This window comes from Mugil cephalus, chromosome 6, assembly GCF_022458985.1.
Source record: "Mugil cephalus isolate CIBA_MC_2020 chromosome 6, CIBA_Mcephalus_1.1, whole genome shotgun sequence".
Taxonomy (NCBI): Eukaryota; Metazoa; Chordata; class Actinopteri; order Mugiliformes; family Mugilidae; genus Mugil; species Mugil cephalus.
Window position 1 is genome coordinate 7,415,101 of NC_061775.1, and position 17,099 is coordinate 7,432,199.

Below are 17,099 nucleotides of genomic sequence, written 5' to 3' on the forward strand. Positions count from 1 at the left end.
AGCATGAAAAACCTGTGGTAGCAGTAGACATTACAGGTTCCACTCTTCCACACTTCCTCTGAAATTTCTTTTCAAATTCTTAATTAATATGTTTGGGGCGCAAAGGGGCCCGCTCCAAAAATGAAAGTGCGCCACACAAATCCAGTAAAACACACATGGGCTCGCCGTAATGTGACGAATTTCTCCCCATTTACCATGTGTCAGTAAGAATAAAGATGCACAAACTTGCAGAGTATGCGGCTCATTTAGTCAGGCACCGGGAGGAACTGGGAGGCGACTATTAAATGTTTTCCCGCCTGAGGATTGAGTGTGTGACAGAGTCAATTAAACTGGAATGACATCCCTTCCTCTCTCGTTCTCCCACTCTTTTAAAAGTGGTTGAAGAAGAAGCAGCACAGTTTTATTGACTTTCAGATTTTCTCAGCATTAGACTCAGATTAGTGGCCGTGTCAATCAAAGTCAGCAGGAATAGACTCAAGCGGCCTCATGTCTCAAAACAAACAACAAAAAAGTACTTAGAACTAAATGACTTGGAATGAACCCTTTACTATACTCACAAGGAAAGACCACGGTTAAAGACCAGTCCCCTCTTTGGACGTTTACAGCCTTGTAAGTAGAAATTCAAAGCTCGGAATGGATGAGTTATAAAGTGGTTCATGAAGTTTTTAAAAATTGCGTAAACAGATGCTAAGCTGTAAATACTTGTATATCATGAGATAATATGTCGTAGCTCTTCTAGAGATATAAAACGTAGATATTCCCAAGAGCCTCATTTCCTACTACCGTTCATTAGCATGCTAACTGCTAGCCTTGGTTGCGAGGTGCCAACATTTGCCTGTTGACTAGCAACATGTTCTCATCACTTCCTGTAACCACTAGGGCGCCAACCATTTTTTGAATGAGCCTTAAAATGTGTTAAGCATGAGCATTTAAAAGTGGCCAAAAACCAGGAGGCATGGTGCGAAGCAGAAGTAGGGTATCACCATATCACTCTCAACCGTCAGTGCTCTAAGAACAGACGTTGAAAACAAAAACTTGAACTGAAAAATAAAGGGGGAAAAAAGAGAGAAAAAAAATCCTTTTTTACATTACTACTTTTTTGCATTTGCATTCTCAATTGACAATGTTTCAACATGTATGAACTGTTCAGCGTCTCTTGAAACCACTGGTGGCCAGACCAGCAGATAACAAATGCATTACATTTATACAATTACATCTGTTTCCCTAGGCCTGTTGACTCGGAGTTCTTTTGTTTTTTTTTTATGGGTCATAAAGCCTTTAATTGGTGGCTTGGAAGAATGATGCATGGCCATCAGTGTAAGCTGCTACAGAGGGAAAGGCGAAATTTAATTGTCCCTCTTATTAATGCACAACACTGTGCGTCACAGCTCAGGATGTGACATGTCTTATATCTGCGTGTGTGATGTCTTGAGACTGTAAAACTCAAGTTAACTTGAGCAATGGCCTTTAGCGTACTGACTGAGCAGTAATTGTGCACACTGTTAGTCACACACGCGAGTATGCACGCTCGCTATATATCGTGAGGTCGGTATGCGTGGGTTCGTGTGTGTTGACAATGACACTGAAGGACTTAAAAACAATGAACTGTTGCAAACATGCAAACACAGAAGTGAAAGAAGCACGTGTCATCAGTGTGTAATGTGAATCACCTTTGAAAACTTGTTCGTCATTATGTATCGTTTAAGCCAAGAAATTAAGGAGGAGCTGTAGAAAGGGAAACGCTTTAGAGATTTTAGAAGTGGATTGTGTGAATATTTTAAAGGAGTTCAATTTGACTTTTTTGCTGCTCAGAACTTTTCTTTGTAGACAGGACCTTGTCCTACCCTTTTATCCCCCGCCCTCAGTCAAAGTCATTCATAAAGGGTTGAGTAACTTCTTTCTTTAGTTGATTCTTTCTTTATGTTATTGAATAGTGTTCTGAACACAAATGCAAGAAAATGGAGAAGTTCTAGAAATCAATCCAGAAACGAGTCGAACAAAAACTACGATCAAGAATACAAATCTAAATGTGTCCCTGAACACCTACTATGTGCTGAACAAATAAAAGAAATGATTGAATTTAAACAATGAGAGAATATAACAAATTGTAATACATTTCTGGCAAAGAACTATTGATACACCAGTTTTAAATCAGTAGCCTAACCTATTCTGTCAGACCCCAGCTACTCCACGTCAGGCCTGAGTGATTGTCCACGTTATGTAGTGAGCAGTTTCCCCGGTCGCTGTCTTACGCATCAAGGCCAAGTCCATCAGTGCTCATCACCGGCAGCTCCAGGGGTCATATCTCCCTCCTCTCGCAACTACCTGAACACGGTGCTTCATGACTCTTGAGGGAGAGGAAATGATGGGGGAGGAGATGCAAGAGTGCAGTTACATAATGGCTAATGCCCTCGGTCCATGTGCGGTGTCCGCTGGCAGATGGTGTATTGCCCAACAGTCAAGGACGAATGGACACATGAAACGGGGGGGGGGGGGGGGTTTGAGGGACGAAGATGGTAAGAGGGTTGTGGAGAAACACAGGATGAGGACGCCAATCACCTCAACGTGAAGGAGGGGGGTGACAAGGGTAACACTAAGCTGCAGCCGCTGCATCATCAGTCTGAACGCGCGGCGAGATTGTGCAAACACCCACAGACACATTAACGTCAGCTGGCATTATCCGCAACCCGAGCTCTGCCCGCGGGTGTTTAAAAATGCACATTTCCTGGGATCGTGGATGCTCCACGGCTACGATGCGCAAAGAAAAGTGATAGGATTAAAAAGTGAACGTGGCCACGTATGTGGTGAAAAAAAAGAAAGTGACGCTGATGCCATTACTCATGATAACCAGCTACAAGTTAACAGCTCCGCAGTCCATCCCATTACCATTTTGCTAGAGAACAAAGCAAGGTAATTGGCTTAAAGTAGTGGTAAATGGTCTACACTTGTAGTGTTTCTCATGGATTATCAGACACTGAAGTCTCCATGCAAGGTGCCCTAAGAGATTTCAGCCAGCCTTTAGTTAGACAGGGATTGAACCCCCAACTCTATAATTCATAGACACTCAATCAACTGAGCCACAGCCGTACAAAACACATCCAGAATTTCCTACTTTCAATAGTGTGAGAAAGACAAGAGGGGACGCAGACTCAATATACGAATACACCGGATGAGCAGCTGACAGAATTACAGCAGACTAATAGTTAAAAACGCAAATCAAACGGTGTGTAAAGATAAACCAGTGACAATGAGCACAGTGTGGCTCATCATCAGTGCAACTAATGCTGTGTGTGTAGAAGAAAAACAGTTTAACCTGATAATGGGCACCAAGAAAGTGGCTGTGTACTGCAATGTAAACTATTAGAGCCACAGTAGGAGATCAGGAATCTGTCAAAACTACTGCCATGGGCGTCTGTAGCTGGCATGGAGCCATGATTCTAGCTCTTTTGGCGGTGCGGTCTGATATTCCACTTGACTGCGTCTTACCACAACAACACCAGCATCCCATCAGCACCAGATTACATAACCCTTGACCAACTACCAATAATTGAAGAAGAGCTGTGCACATCAAGCGCGTCAATGCAATACACATCAATACACAATCGATCTACCAGCAGCTTTTGATTCCACCTTATACAAAGCAAGTAGATACAAAAGTAGATGAATGAATGAAACAAAAACCTCGATATTAATGGATTGTATTTTTCAGATGTGCATGGCTTGAGTGTGTCATTCTCCAGAGCATGACTCAGTATCAAAACAAGCCACCTGATCATCTCAGACTCGGAGTTCATGAGTTCTTGTCGAGGTGGGAGTTGCAGACTTTGAAATCAGGTTGCACACACACACTTCAGGACAATCCTCTCAGATATTCTCCTCTCTAATCTCAAAGTTGCCCACACAACATGTTTTGATTTGATTCGACGATAGTGCCACACACACTTCAGGATATTAGTTGGATTATTATGTCAGATCTGCAGCAGCTGACATGATCTAACATGACCTCAGTGGAAGGTGGATATAAACAAAATGGAGAGTGTGGTGCAGCAGCTCGTAACTTTATACTACTTTGTAGTAAGTGGAAAAAAAAGTAATTTAGAAGTCTAAATGAGCACGGAGGACAAAATGTTTGGGGAAACGCAGCCAAAGTCTTAAGGTGAGATTTACTTGTCAGTAGTAATGTCTAATGTGTTGCTTGGCAGCTCTGTCATCCCGCAGTAACTGCATCTCTATTTATATTCTTGTTCATAGACCTGATGAACACACCAATAACCAAACAAAACATGTCAGTTCTGATAAAGAAGAATAATGCCGGCACGCTCTTTGTCTATCTCCAAACCACGGTAAACAACCAGAGTCCACATCTTTCTTTGGTCATTGGTGTATCTGCAAGATGCTTAGTGCCGGAGTTATTATGACATTTCTGTCTCAACACAAAGAGCAATGCTAACTGTTTACTCTGTCTTATGTCAATACAGGCCCATGCTGTCACTAGCATTTAGACTATCTTATACAAAGAATCTGTTTTGGCAGTAAAGTGAGTTCCAGCCAATAGCTCTGTCTCCAGCCTGTTATCTGATGGCAGGACTCGCTGCAGACTTGCAGTGCAGCACTGTTCAGCTGAGTGGTTAATGGGGAACAAACAGTCAGGAGGCACGGGAGGCGAACAGGGATGTTTTCTGGGTCCAGCCTCGCGCGGTGTTGCCACTCTGCCCTTTACTTCACCGCCGTGCATCACGGAAGAATGAGGAACGAGACAGGCGGCAGGAACTGTTAGCTACAGACGTCACAGCGCGGAGAGTCGAGCTACACGTCACTGACACAAAACAGACTCCAGCATGGAGTCAGCAGCTCATTTGCTCCTTCTTTCAATTTTTTCCCCAGTGTAAGCAGGAGAAATGTGATCTGCACTCACTGCGAGAGGACCTCCTGCAGACTCTTGGCTTTAATAGCCATCAAATAGCCATCCTGGAAGGCAATTAAAGTACAATGGTATGGAAACTTTTCCCAGGTTCGTCCAACTTCTTCAACCAAAGCAGAAAAATATATGCAAAAGCGGATCAATTTCCAAAAACAAGAAACACTTTTTTACATCTCAAAGTGCAGGTGGAAAAATGGGCCAGTTCCAGCAATCGTGAACTTATTGAGACTATGAGCTAAGAGAGCACAACCTCCTTTGTAGAGAACTTGTTGAAAACAGTAGCTGACCAGACAAAGTTAATCAAATTTATTACAGAAAAGCAGAATGTAATGATATAAGACGATGCAACAAAGCTTAAAACACAGTGTGGCTATGAAAATAGAAAAGATGATCAAAAGAGAAGCAACTTCGAAAAGCAGATTTTAAAAATCCATGGGGTAGAAACACAAGGTGAAAAGTTGGCAAGATGAAAAGGCAATTACGTAAAAGCAGGTCTATGAGCGCGTGTTCCGAGAAATGGATTTAAGAGACAGCAGACTACAGACCTGAGGCCACAGACGGAAACAGTAGAAAGTGATGGTAATGAAAATGGTTCACAGTGACATCCAGAAGTTATGCTGAGGGTTGACACTTCTGTCGGGATTCGGCTTACTTTTTTTGTTTTTTCATTTAAATGATACATTAAGATGTATTTTCAGAATGTTACAGTTTGCTTTTGACCAACTGAGGTAAATCTATAGTTGTGTGTTCACTGCTCACAGTGCTGATGGATTACAGATGGTGTACTGTACAGTCGCCGACTGATAACGCTTCCATTCTCTCCTGCATTTACCATGCATATCTATCAGATAGATATGTACAGCTTCATTTCAAGTCCCTCTTGCAGGAGAGTCAGTCAGTCTATAAAATCAACATTGTGGGTGCTTGCTGATATGATGACCTAGAAAACAAACTAAGATGTCTATTTCTCCAACAGGATGCCAAGCCGAGAGACAGAAGAGAAACTGAATAAAGCTATAGTCGATTAGCTAATCGTCCTTTGTTGTAAACACTGGCCAGGGGCTTCAACTAAACAACAAAGCTTGATCAATCACTCTGATGCGTGTGTGCATGTCTGCATGGATGTGAACCGATAGCATGAGACTTCTCCACATCACAAAGATCTGAGGAAGCTAACAAGACACAGAGCTTAGATGACACTGTAGCCTTGTAAAGCGGGCCCCTCCCTGGCCTGCACCGAAAGCTTTGATCTGCAGTTGTACAGAGACAACAGACGGGCCGAGGCCCAGCCAGCCGCAGCCATGAATATCACACTAATAGAACAGATGCTGTTTCTTTCAAAGTGTCTTGGAATCAAAAGACCAATCCCTGTCTTGTCACACTGAATATGATAACCTTATCCACAGTCTTATAAAGGACAAATAATGTCAATCGAATCTCTTTATGAAGTATGGGTAAGGTACTATATCGTTCAGCTAGGTATGTATGTATCTGTAGCCTAGAAGTCAGCACAACTGGAGAATCTAGTGTCTTGCAGGTGACATTCTTCTAAACGTGTATTTGTCTCTAGAGTTTGTACATCTGATGTTCATCTTCCTACAGTATACTGGAGGATAATTTCTGCATGCATTGCCTTATCTCCTGCCAATGAGAGGTGATAAAGGGACACTTCTGCAGCATCTTGTATCTTGATTTCTCTTTTTAGTCTATATTAAGAGAACAACTCTTTCACAATCATTATCTCTGAACCTATTTTTGACTTCTTAAGAACTATTTCTCTTGGAAGCAGAGTATAACAGTAAAATATACATGATCAGACATAACATTTTGACCACCTTCCTAATATTGTGTAGGTTTCCCTTGTTCCTCCAAGACAGCTGTGACTCGTCAGTGAATGGACATGGGCCTTCTGGGGGTGTCAGGTGGTGTCTGGTAACAGGAAGTTGTTAGCCTCTTCAGGTCAGACCTGTTTCAATGCATCCCACAGATACTTGATCAGTTTGGGATCGAGTGAATTTGGAGGCCAGGTCAACAACTTGTGCTGGGGATGGCTGCTGCCATCAAGTAGTGTCTTTGCTAAGGGGTCGGGGGTGTCTGGTGTGGTCTAGGTTTGTGGTATATGTCTAAATAACATTGACATGAATGCCACGTCCAAAAAAAAGCTGTTCAAGCCCTGGGGACGTAACTAAAACAATACACTGTGCTTTATCACTGAGTTGACTTGTTAACTTGTTAAAAACAGTTGCCTATCTTAAAGATATGGCGGTCCATTAGCATTCATTTGGAGTCACGTTTCAACTTTAACACAATTTTAGTTAGCAGTTCATGCTCAGCAAACCATTAGCCTCAAACCGCTAGTTGCTAGCTTTGCCATTTGGTATTGAGAAGGTAGTGTATGGATTGATCAAAGCTTTTTTTGTTGAAATCATACAGACCTTGTGAGAACAGTGAGAGATGCTAATACAACGAGCAGAGCTAAATAGTACCACCATTTCTCAATATACAAAATTATTGGACCCATTGTTGGTATAACAAATACTGTCCCACCAGAATATTATGTCCATTAGAATTGGTTAATTTGTTAACCCAGTCCCAGACATCTAAACTTTGTCTGAAGGAATAAATGATGCAGTATTAAAAGACACCAAAACTTAGCCGTTTCCCTACCTTTTCCTGGTACTGACGTCTAGATGAGTCAAGAGATTGGATGAGCGCAGTTGCGTGGCCGATGAACATGGCGTAGCAGGTGGCTCCTACGATCATGCTGAGCATGGTCAACCAGATGTCCGACATGCTCTCTGGGGCTTGTCTGCCATATCCAATGCACAGCATGTGGCTCATGGCCTTAAACAGGGCGAAGGAGTAGAGCTCGCTCCATGAGTCATTCTGTAGGAGGAGATGAGGGTTTGAATGACAGAAAGCAGAGTAAACATGGGTTTGGTAAACAACACACATGAAAGAACACAAAGATGGAAGAGAAGAAGGAGAAAGAAGAAAAATCAAACTCATGTAGTTCTTTGAGGAAGCTCTTTGACAACTTTCAGATCTTTCAGAAGGCTGTCTTCTCTGCCAAGAGTAGATTGTAAAGGCTCACTGTGGTAAAATTTCATACAAGTTAGAGTGTGACAGAAGTGGTTGAAGAGACAGCAAAATTAACCATTAGGAGGTCTAAAGAGTGAGACATCCCCGGTGAAGTCTACGTTTGTGGTGACTGTTTGAGGTTTAATGGAGGGCCTAATCATCACCACTAGTCTTGGCCAAGCAGCGGGGGGTGGGGGGTTAATGAGGAGCCCGTGCATCTGCCTGCTCCTGTCTACCTTTGATTGGTGCTCGCACACTCAGTCAACCCCTAATTTTCCCATGTTGGATTCATTAGAAAGCCCTCCACAGTCACTGATGAACCTCAAATCCTCCCCTCAAACAGCTGTGCCTCACACACTGTCTTGAGTTTACCACTCTCTGTGTGTGTGTGTGTGTGTGTGTGTGTGTGTGTGTGTGTGTGTGTGTGTGTGTGTGTGTGTGTGTGTTGTTATGTGAGAGTGTTGCTCCAAAAACTCTCTCATGCCCTCAGCCACTGATTGACTGGAGAGATTCATATCTGATTTGTATTTTTTCCTTTGCTCGTTTGCATTTAATTTGAGATTCAAATTTGGTCAGGTTTTGGAGGAGGTGAAAGAGGACGTGCTGGCGAGGCGCTGCCATCAGATGTTTCAGAATTAGTGTTTAGAGAGGTGATCTGAGGGACTGCGGAGAAAGAAGATGAGATTTCAAATGCACTTAGCCTCTAGCTGCGGGGTAACCAGAAACTAAGCCCTGGTGTCAGACTGTGAGCTCGGCTCCAGCTCCCCGCACGGCTTAAAGTTTCCTATCGGTTTTGACCTGTCAGCCGTATCAGTTGTTCTGATTCGTTTGAGGAGATAAACTGGACCTTCTAATCTGAGATAAAAGACCAACCACAACAGTTAGAAGCTTCCGAGCTTAAGACCACCACCGTCATGACTCCAGCCGTACTCTTATTTCTATGTGATGTCTCACTGACATCCAGAGAGCTTTCAGACCATTATAAGAAATGAAATTTCCCACAAACCCAATCTCACACCCAGCCTCAGAATGAGTACTCAGAGTGCTACAGGTGCTGAACAGATGTGGAAGTGCCATCGACATGCTGGCCCCATTGCTACTGAATAAACATCAGGAGTAGGGTGCCCTAACCCAGAACCGAGGCACAGAAATAAACACTTCCTTTCCCTCAGCTGCATCTGTCTGGCTGAGTTTCAACCTTGCTGTGTTACAGTCAAAGAAAAGTACAGTACTCATAATATTTCAATGGCTGTCTGGGATCTATCCCGAATCTACCATGATTACAGACTGCTGCTAAGTGGATACAATCAGCAAGTGTATTCACTCATACTCTTGAGGTTGATCACTTTATGACCGCACAGAGTTTCAGCCACTGTAAAATCTCCAAATAGTTCCTAGCTTATCTGCCTGTCATCAGGATGATACAATAGCCTATCTACTACCGTTGCATGCTATAGTGACATTTATAAGACATCATCACTGTAAGTCTGTGATGCCAGGAAGTTGTTTTATCCCCTGGCACAGATACAGGAGGTGACAGTATAACTCCTCCGTGGGTTAAAGATGCATTACCTGGAATACCAAATCATCTCTCCCGTGCTCCTGGAAATGTTTTTGTTAAAGTCAAGGTCTGTCTGTCATATGAGTCTCCTGCTGCTGCAGGGATATTCATGCAAATACAGAGCATGAGCACATATCTGAAAAATGTGACTGCAACTGTGCAATAAGGATGATTTTTATTATTATTTTCAGGAAAATGGATTTAGTGAAGAGATCATTTTTGCAATGCCTTACAATTGTTATGAATTACATCACAATATTTTTAGTTGCCATTAAGGCTGGGTTTAGAAAATGTACAGTATATCACAATTCAAATCTATCTTAATTTAAAAAATCTGATATCGATTCATAAAATCCCAAATTTGTGCTTTTATAATACGTTTTTTCCTGCCTTCTCTCGTTAGAAATAAAGAAGCAAGTAAATGAAGACAAAGAAAAAGCAGTCATATGCAAGATGTGACAACCAGAAATAAAATACCATAAATCTCTGAAAACAACAACAACATTGTTTTACGTAAAACTGTTTTGAAACTGAAATGAGTATTGTATCGAATGAAACCAGGGCCATGTGAATCAAAAACACTTAGATTTGAGAAAACATGAGTGATACTCTGCATTGCCTCTAACCTGCAGAGAAAGGCTGAAGATACAACATCATGTATCACGTGATATCCCCCACTGGTTGTCGTCACCAAAGTCCCACCTTAACCCATCATGACCAAGCAGAACAGCTGCAGCTGTGATCCCAAACAGATGCTGCATACTCTAGATCAGTCTTTTAATAATGAGCACTACATGCATCACATAGAGTGACACATTATAGCTGGACCGGACCAACATGAATGGTTACAAGAAGGAATACAAAAACATAATACAAGGTAACGCAAAAGTAATCTCCAAAATTCTGGGTCTCCATAATGAAGCAGGTGTTGTCAAAGGTAAAGTTACAGAGGAAACAACCGAAATGAGCTATTATGTTCATTTTTATTTGTTATCATTCCTCACTGGACGACACAGATGATAGCTAATTGTACATAATACATTTAGGGAGGAACACAAAGGGAGAATTGGACATCTATGATGCACGATGGTATAATTATAGGATAGTGAGTGTACGTGCATGCTGGCACATCCGTCTGGGTTTACATGCTCTTTGACTTTCAGCATCTATTACGCTGTGCGTGTGTTTGTGTGTGTGCGTGCGCGTCATGCTCAACCATCTTCTTTGACAGCGTGCAGTTCCTCACTGAAAGTCTAACGCTGGCAGGGAGCGGGCTTACTTTGAAGGCCAGATATTTAGAATTTTAATATAAAAAATTACATAATAGAGCTTGTTAGCAATGATATACGATAATAAGATTCACAGTAATTCAGATTACTGGGCCAGTGTTTACATTTATTATTCGAGCATAAAGAAGGTTTGGCGTCTGCTGAAATAATTTAACAAAATGAATTAAGAATGCTTTGCTAAGCAGTGATATTCTCACGACTTACGGACGTCGTTTACACTAGGACAAAAGGCATTTCTTAAGTTTCCTTCCAGCTTTTACATTGTGAACTGTGTTTACCCGTAAACAATATAAACGGCCTTTGCTTGTGGTATTCACAACTTCGTAAATGGACATTTTTCTTAAGGTGCGAGTTATGTACACGACTACTCAGGCTGAAATTGATACCATCTACAGGCAGCATAACAGCTAAGACGTTCACTTAGCTTAGCATATAAGCCTTCTAATTTACAGTCAAACTATAAAATAAAGTGATGAATATATATAGTCTATATGGTGCTCAATGAAAAGTTGCCGCAGTCACTATGAGAAATTCTCTTGGAACTACATACAGTATGTCAGCAGAAAATCAGTCTAAACGCTCATGGGATGAATCAGAATCAGGATTCTCTTTATTGCCACATAGGTTCGCACAGGTGAGGAATTTATTGTGCTGTTTAGTACAATAGACATAAAAATAAGTCATACTTTCACTTATTTAGTCATGCAAGAAATATAAACACGGAATAAACTGTACTGTACGTATTCTGCATTAAGAAGATGCACATTAATAGGCAGTGTAAAGATAAAAAAATGTGCAATAACAAACGAGCATTAATGTAATGTATTAATGTAAAGGAAAAGTAATGTGCCGAAAAAGTAAAGGAACAATGAAAGAACATCTGTGTTGTACACACCACTAATTTGAATCCTTTCCAGCCTAGTATATTCCTGTGTATCTTTTGATTGACTTTGTCAAATGTGAAATGGATGTAAATTACGCAGTAGGATTTAATTGACTTGTAGAAAGAATGTGACTCAGTGGATCAAGGCTTGCTGCTCAATAAGCCGTTGTTATTTTGTCTGAGTTCATTAGCCTGTAATTGGTATTTCTCCTCTGACAGACGTAAAAGTTCATTATTCTGTTCTTCCACGTGATACAGATGAGATGAAATGATCTGTTTTCTTGTTGGTTACACTAACTATGTTCTACGCCTGCTGTATTAGTTTTCACCGCGTATAAAAACTAAAAACCTTTCAGATCATTGTGCTGGCTCCACTTTGCCAACATGATATGTGTATTCCCCCACCACCACCACCATAGCGTTAAGCCCTGAGCTGTTCAACATTTGCAGCTTGGCAATTGAGAGCTGTCATCTTTATACCCACTCATGCAAGTGGAACATATTGCAGAGCTGAGTTAAAACTACAGGTGCACTACTGTCAGGGTTGGTAGTAATAAGAGAGTGTCTCATTTCTCAGGTGCCATCTGCTTATCATTTCCTCTGAGTGTCCCACCTTTGTAAAATGTGTCTTTTGGAAGATCCAGCCACTGTACAGGTAAACAGCTGCTGTAAGACCAGATTGCTGTGTGTGTGTGTGTGTGTGTGTGTGTGTGTGTGTGTGTGTGTGTGTGTGTGTGTGTGACTGTGTGCAGCTGGAAAATGTGTCAAGTTGATGATGCAAGCTGGGGCCATATGAAACAAGCCGAAAGCATCATCCCAAAGAAAAGTCCTTTGATGTAGTAATGATAATAATATGCAGATTTTCATAGTGATTTTAAACATAACTTTAGCTTTTAAACCATGCTAACTATATAGCAATATTGGCTGCATTGACAACAACATGCTAAAGCGAAACATGTTCCATTATTCCACGACAGCCTTCAGCATCATTACCATTGTGAGCATGTTAGCATTTAGCTCAAAGCCCCTCTGCCCCATCACAAAGTCATAAGCGAGGTCTTTAAAAATAAAATTTAAAAGGCACCTCCTCACAGCTTCCTGTCCTGTGTTAGGAGCCTTGGTGTTCTTTAAATGTGATAAGCAGATCGGCGCTGTAGTGAAAACCAGCTTCTTCCAACTTCCAACTCATCCATGACTTTGTTACATCTAGATTAGATTATTGCAGCTCCCTGTACATTGGCTCAGATCTGTACTCTCTCGACCACTGTCGGCTCATTCAGAACGCTGCCGCTCGACTTCTCTCTGGCAAGAAAAAGCACGACCACATCACACTTCTCTCAATCGTTTTTAAGCCCTCAATGGTCTTGTCCCTCTCTATCTGACTGAGCCAGGGGCCTCATAAGAGCTACTGTTTGTAGGTTCCCAAAACTAGACTGAAGTTTAGTGGTGACAGGGCCTTCACAGCAGCTGCCCCTGCACCCTGGATGAGTCTCCCTTTCTATAGCAGAACCTCCCAGTCCTTAGAGAGGTTTAAATCCTCCCTAAAAACCCACTTCTTCTCCCTGGTAATTCATATTTTTTAGTATTCAAAATTACTGTGCCCTCACTGTAAAGCATCTTGATCGACTGCTGTCGTCTTAAAGGTGCTTCATCGATGAAGCTTGAGTTGAGTTGAGCTTCATAATTGATAAATCCCTGTGTCCAAACCAGGAATATTACCCTTGTTTGAAATGGCACACCGTACTGCATCATTTTTTCTCCCCTCTCTAACAAAATGCATGTTGTGTTTCTGAGCTGTGCACCAAAACAGAACCAGGAGTGGCTGCCAGATCATAAAAGGCAGTTGTCAGTCACACGCATACACAGTAACACCCCCACGCACAGTTCTCACGCAGTAACTGTCCATTATTGTCATCTGCGCTGACAGGCCTGCCTGCCAGTTTGATCACTTCTTCAACTGACTGAACAGAGGATATCCTTATTAACTTTCAAAGCATGGGTGTTTCTTGAAGCACATCTGCGTGTGTGCTTGAATACAGTGCACATGCATAAAAAGGCCACACAAATCAGGTTACTATTACGGTTAAACACCCTTAAATGACTCCTAATAGCCTAAATACTACCTGAAGAAACAGTTCAGGCTGCAGCCGAGAGACGTTTAGAAGGTGCAGCTTTATTCTGATGTTAACATCCACATAACAGAGTCACTTAGCTAACATATTGAGTTGAACCCTTCTATGCTGCATGAGCATGAATATTGCGCATATACTACAAATTAGTGTCTGCTGTCGTATATGGATCATTCATAACATTCAAACTAGTGATGGGAGAAGTGAAAAATATTTAGCTGCTGGGAAACTTTTAGACCTTGGTGAGATTCATGTGGATGTTACTTAGACATGTACCACCCACCTAGACCAGACCAGACAAAATATGAAAAACAGCATGTTGGATGCACAAGAACAAGCCTGACACACAGAAACCTCTCCCCTCCACCCATATGTGCCAATCCTGACGCTGAATTAGCTATAGAGCTGCCAACAGGGGTCTAACTTGTGCCAATGTTTCCCGAACACACCGTAAAAACTAGGGCCAGAAACACTAACCAACATCCTGGCAATGGAACAATTTACTGTCGGCCCTGACAGCTATCAGAAAGGGCTTTTAAGTGTTGAGACACGAATACGTGACAAGAAGGAGGCTATTTTGATTTTGCCCATTTTGTGTTTCGCATAGCCTCACATAATGACACAAAGCTCAGAATAACACATATAAAAGCAGGTACGCGCTAGAGTGCCGCCTGAGCAAGCGAATGAATCAAAGTGGTTATCCTGATGTATTTCCATAACCTTAAGTGCACGGATGATACTAAAATGAAAGTAGAGTGGAGTCCAGTAAATGTCCAGCACAGACAGGAGGCCAGGCAGCCTGAAGTGAAGCATGAGGATGAGGATCATTTAACGCTGCCTCTCTCATTGAAACCAGCTCCAAAGAGGACCTGACCTTGATTACTCTTAGACGGCACACTAGGCGGCCACACCCGCACTCACGCTAGCTTGCATTGTGACACTGATCTCGGAAAATAGCACACAGGCATAAACAAGACGAGTCACTCTGAGGCATCAAAGGAAAGACTGAATGTATACCCGGCAAGGGGGGAGGAGGAGAGAAACAAGTGAGGAGAAAGGAGGGCATGTGGGCTGCAGGGACATATGGGTGACGGCTTGGAGAACAATATATTTTTTCTTTTGCATTCATATCCTGATGAAACCGCTGCAGATACTGGGAGAGGAAGCATGTTTGACCACTATGCCCTGCATATCAGTGGAGGAGAGTCCCGTCCAAACTGTTGACGTGTGTGTAGAGAAAGATGACCAGAGGTGAAACAAGAATGCAAGAGAAGGAGCAGCAGAGAAGCAAAGTACACTGTGTTATTCATTGGCCTGAATGTCACAAATCTATGCGCCAGAATTAGAAGGTTCCCTCTCAGCAAACGAACATTTCCCAGCAGATGTAGAGTCGGGCAGCTCCGGGAAGAGCCTGACAAAAACGCTTTAGATCCAAAATCTTTAGATGCAGTGTGGTTGTAGTGTTCCCTCCAAAAAGAGTGATGTTACAGCAATAGGTAGCAGCAAGCTAATAAGATCTTTCAGCTCCGTCACTGTGTCAGAGTTGTTTCTACAGCAGATGATTGATACATATTTGAAAATTAGATCATTCTGCACTAATACCAACAGCTTCTCCTGGACCACCTTCCTGAAATCAGTCTCTAATAGCAATGCAAACTCTCATCTGTAACTCTCAGTCTCCACCTTCTCACATAATGTTCACATGCGATCACCTTTTTTAGTGATTAAATGTGAACTGCCAGCAACGAGGGCCAACTGTGAAGTCACCTCACCTTGCCTGGGCCAAAAACTTGCCACTGAACACACCAGAAACACTACAGCCAACAACCAGCATCTGGTCTTCTCGGTTATTATTAGCTCTGAGGCAGGGAATCGAGGAAGTTCTTCAAACCAGAGATGAAAGCCAGCTGGCCTCTACTCGGTCATACTGATCAGCTGATCTACATTATATTCGTTCTATCATGTTGTGAAAATATTTGTGTATTTCAGATATCTGATTAGATAAAGATGTAAAGTAAGAGGAACTTTCAGTGAGCCCTGGTGCATATTTTTATTACCTCTGTTTGTCTAAACCGCCAGAAAGAGTGACCTCTCTCAGTGACTTGTTCCACTGTTGACTTAAGATGCTGGATGGATTGAAACGTCTGCATGCCACTGGAAAACCTAGGGCTGCTCACAGACAGCCTGAGACTGAAAAAAAAAAAAAACACAACGCTGCTCCGAAAAAATCACTCTCTATTAGATACACAGTGTCTTGGCAGCCTTCTAAAACCCAGATCATTTAAAAATGGGCAAGGATGTGGAGTGTGATTGGAGCTGCGTTGGGTGGGTGGCAGCTAGGCAGGAAGCTAGCAACCCACCTGTTCCCCAAGAAGCCTTAATGGTGAATGACTTCAACCCTTGATGCAGCTGTCATGAATGCAGGAATTATCTATGGAGATGCACCAGGCTGTGAACTCTGCTGTAAGAGGTGAGTATTTAACATTTAATTATGGAGCATTTATTCACTTCTGTAGTCAGCCTCAAGTGGTGATTAAAGGAAATGCTTTTTTATCCATGGAGATTGCCTCTTAGCTGAGAATCCATCATCTCCACTGCATGGAGTATCTTAACTATCACTGTCAATTAACTATGGATATAAAATATGTAAACCAGTTACCAGTAAGTCATTACTGTGTATCAAAAATATAGCATAACTACTGTGAATTTGTCATTGTCGATCAGGCCTCACAAAGACACTAATACAGCGTTCAAGCTTTCTGTGCTCTCTCCACTGGGAATGTGGGATAAAATCATATAGAAGCAAATATGTGAGAAAATGACACAGTGTGAGTGAGTGAGTGAGTGAGTGAGTGAGTGAGTGAGTGAGTGAGTGAGTGAGTGAGTGAGTGAGTGAGTGAGTGAGTGAGTGAGTGACAGGGCCACCAGGCAGAGTTTCCACTGCTCACATCCTCTGACTTCTCCGTGCCCCTGGCCCTGCCATTCACCAGCTTCCAATCCGTTATCTCTGATGCAGAATGACAAGTCTAAGAGGATGAAGAGTTTGGGTCCAAAATGAGAAAGACCCAAATAGATGTCTGCCCATGTTCCTCCTCCGTTTTCCCTCTGCATTTATGATTTACTTAAGATAACTGAAGGCTTGTCAGAAATATTTGCCGGAAAGCCGAACTAAAGAAGCTGTTGCTTCGGATGATTTAGTCAAAGCTTCAAAGTTAAAGTCGGTTGAAACAGGCAT

At 42.2% G+C, this 17,099-nt stretch overlaps 1 protein-coding gene across 1 annotated transcript in view; it reads right to left on the reverse strand.

Moving 5' to 3' along the window:
- Positions 1–17,099, reverse strand: part of hcn2b (hyperpolarization activated cyclic nucleotide-gated potassium channel 2b) — a 39,449-nt gene that overhangs the window by 14,414 nt on the left and 7,936 nt on the right. The window contains exon 4 of the mRNA XM_047586146.1: positions 7,589–7,807. Within this exon, the coding sequence (XP_047442102.1) occupies positions 7,589–7,807 (219 nt within the window). The remainder of the gene's footprint in view (positions 1–7,588; positions 7,808–17,099) is intronic.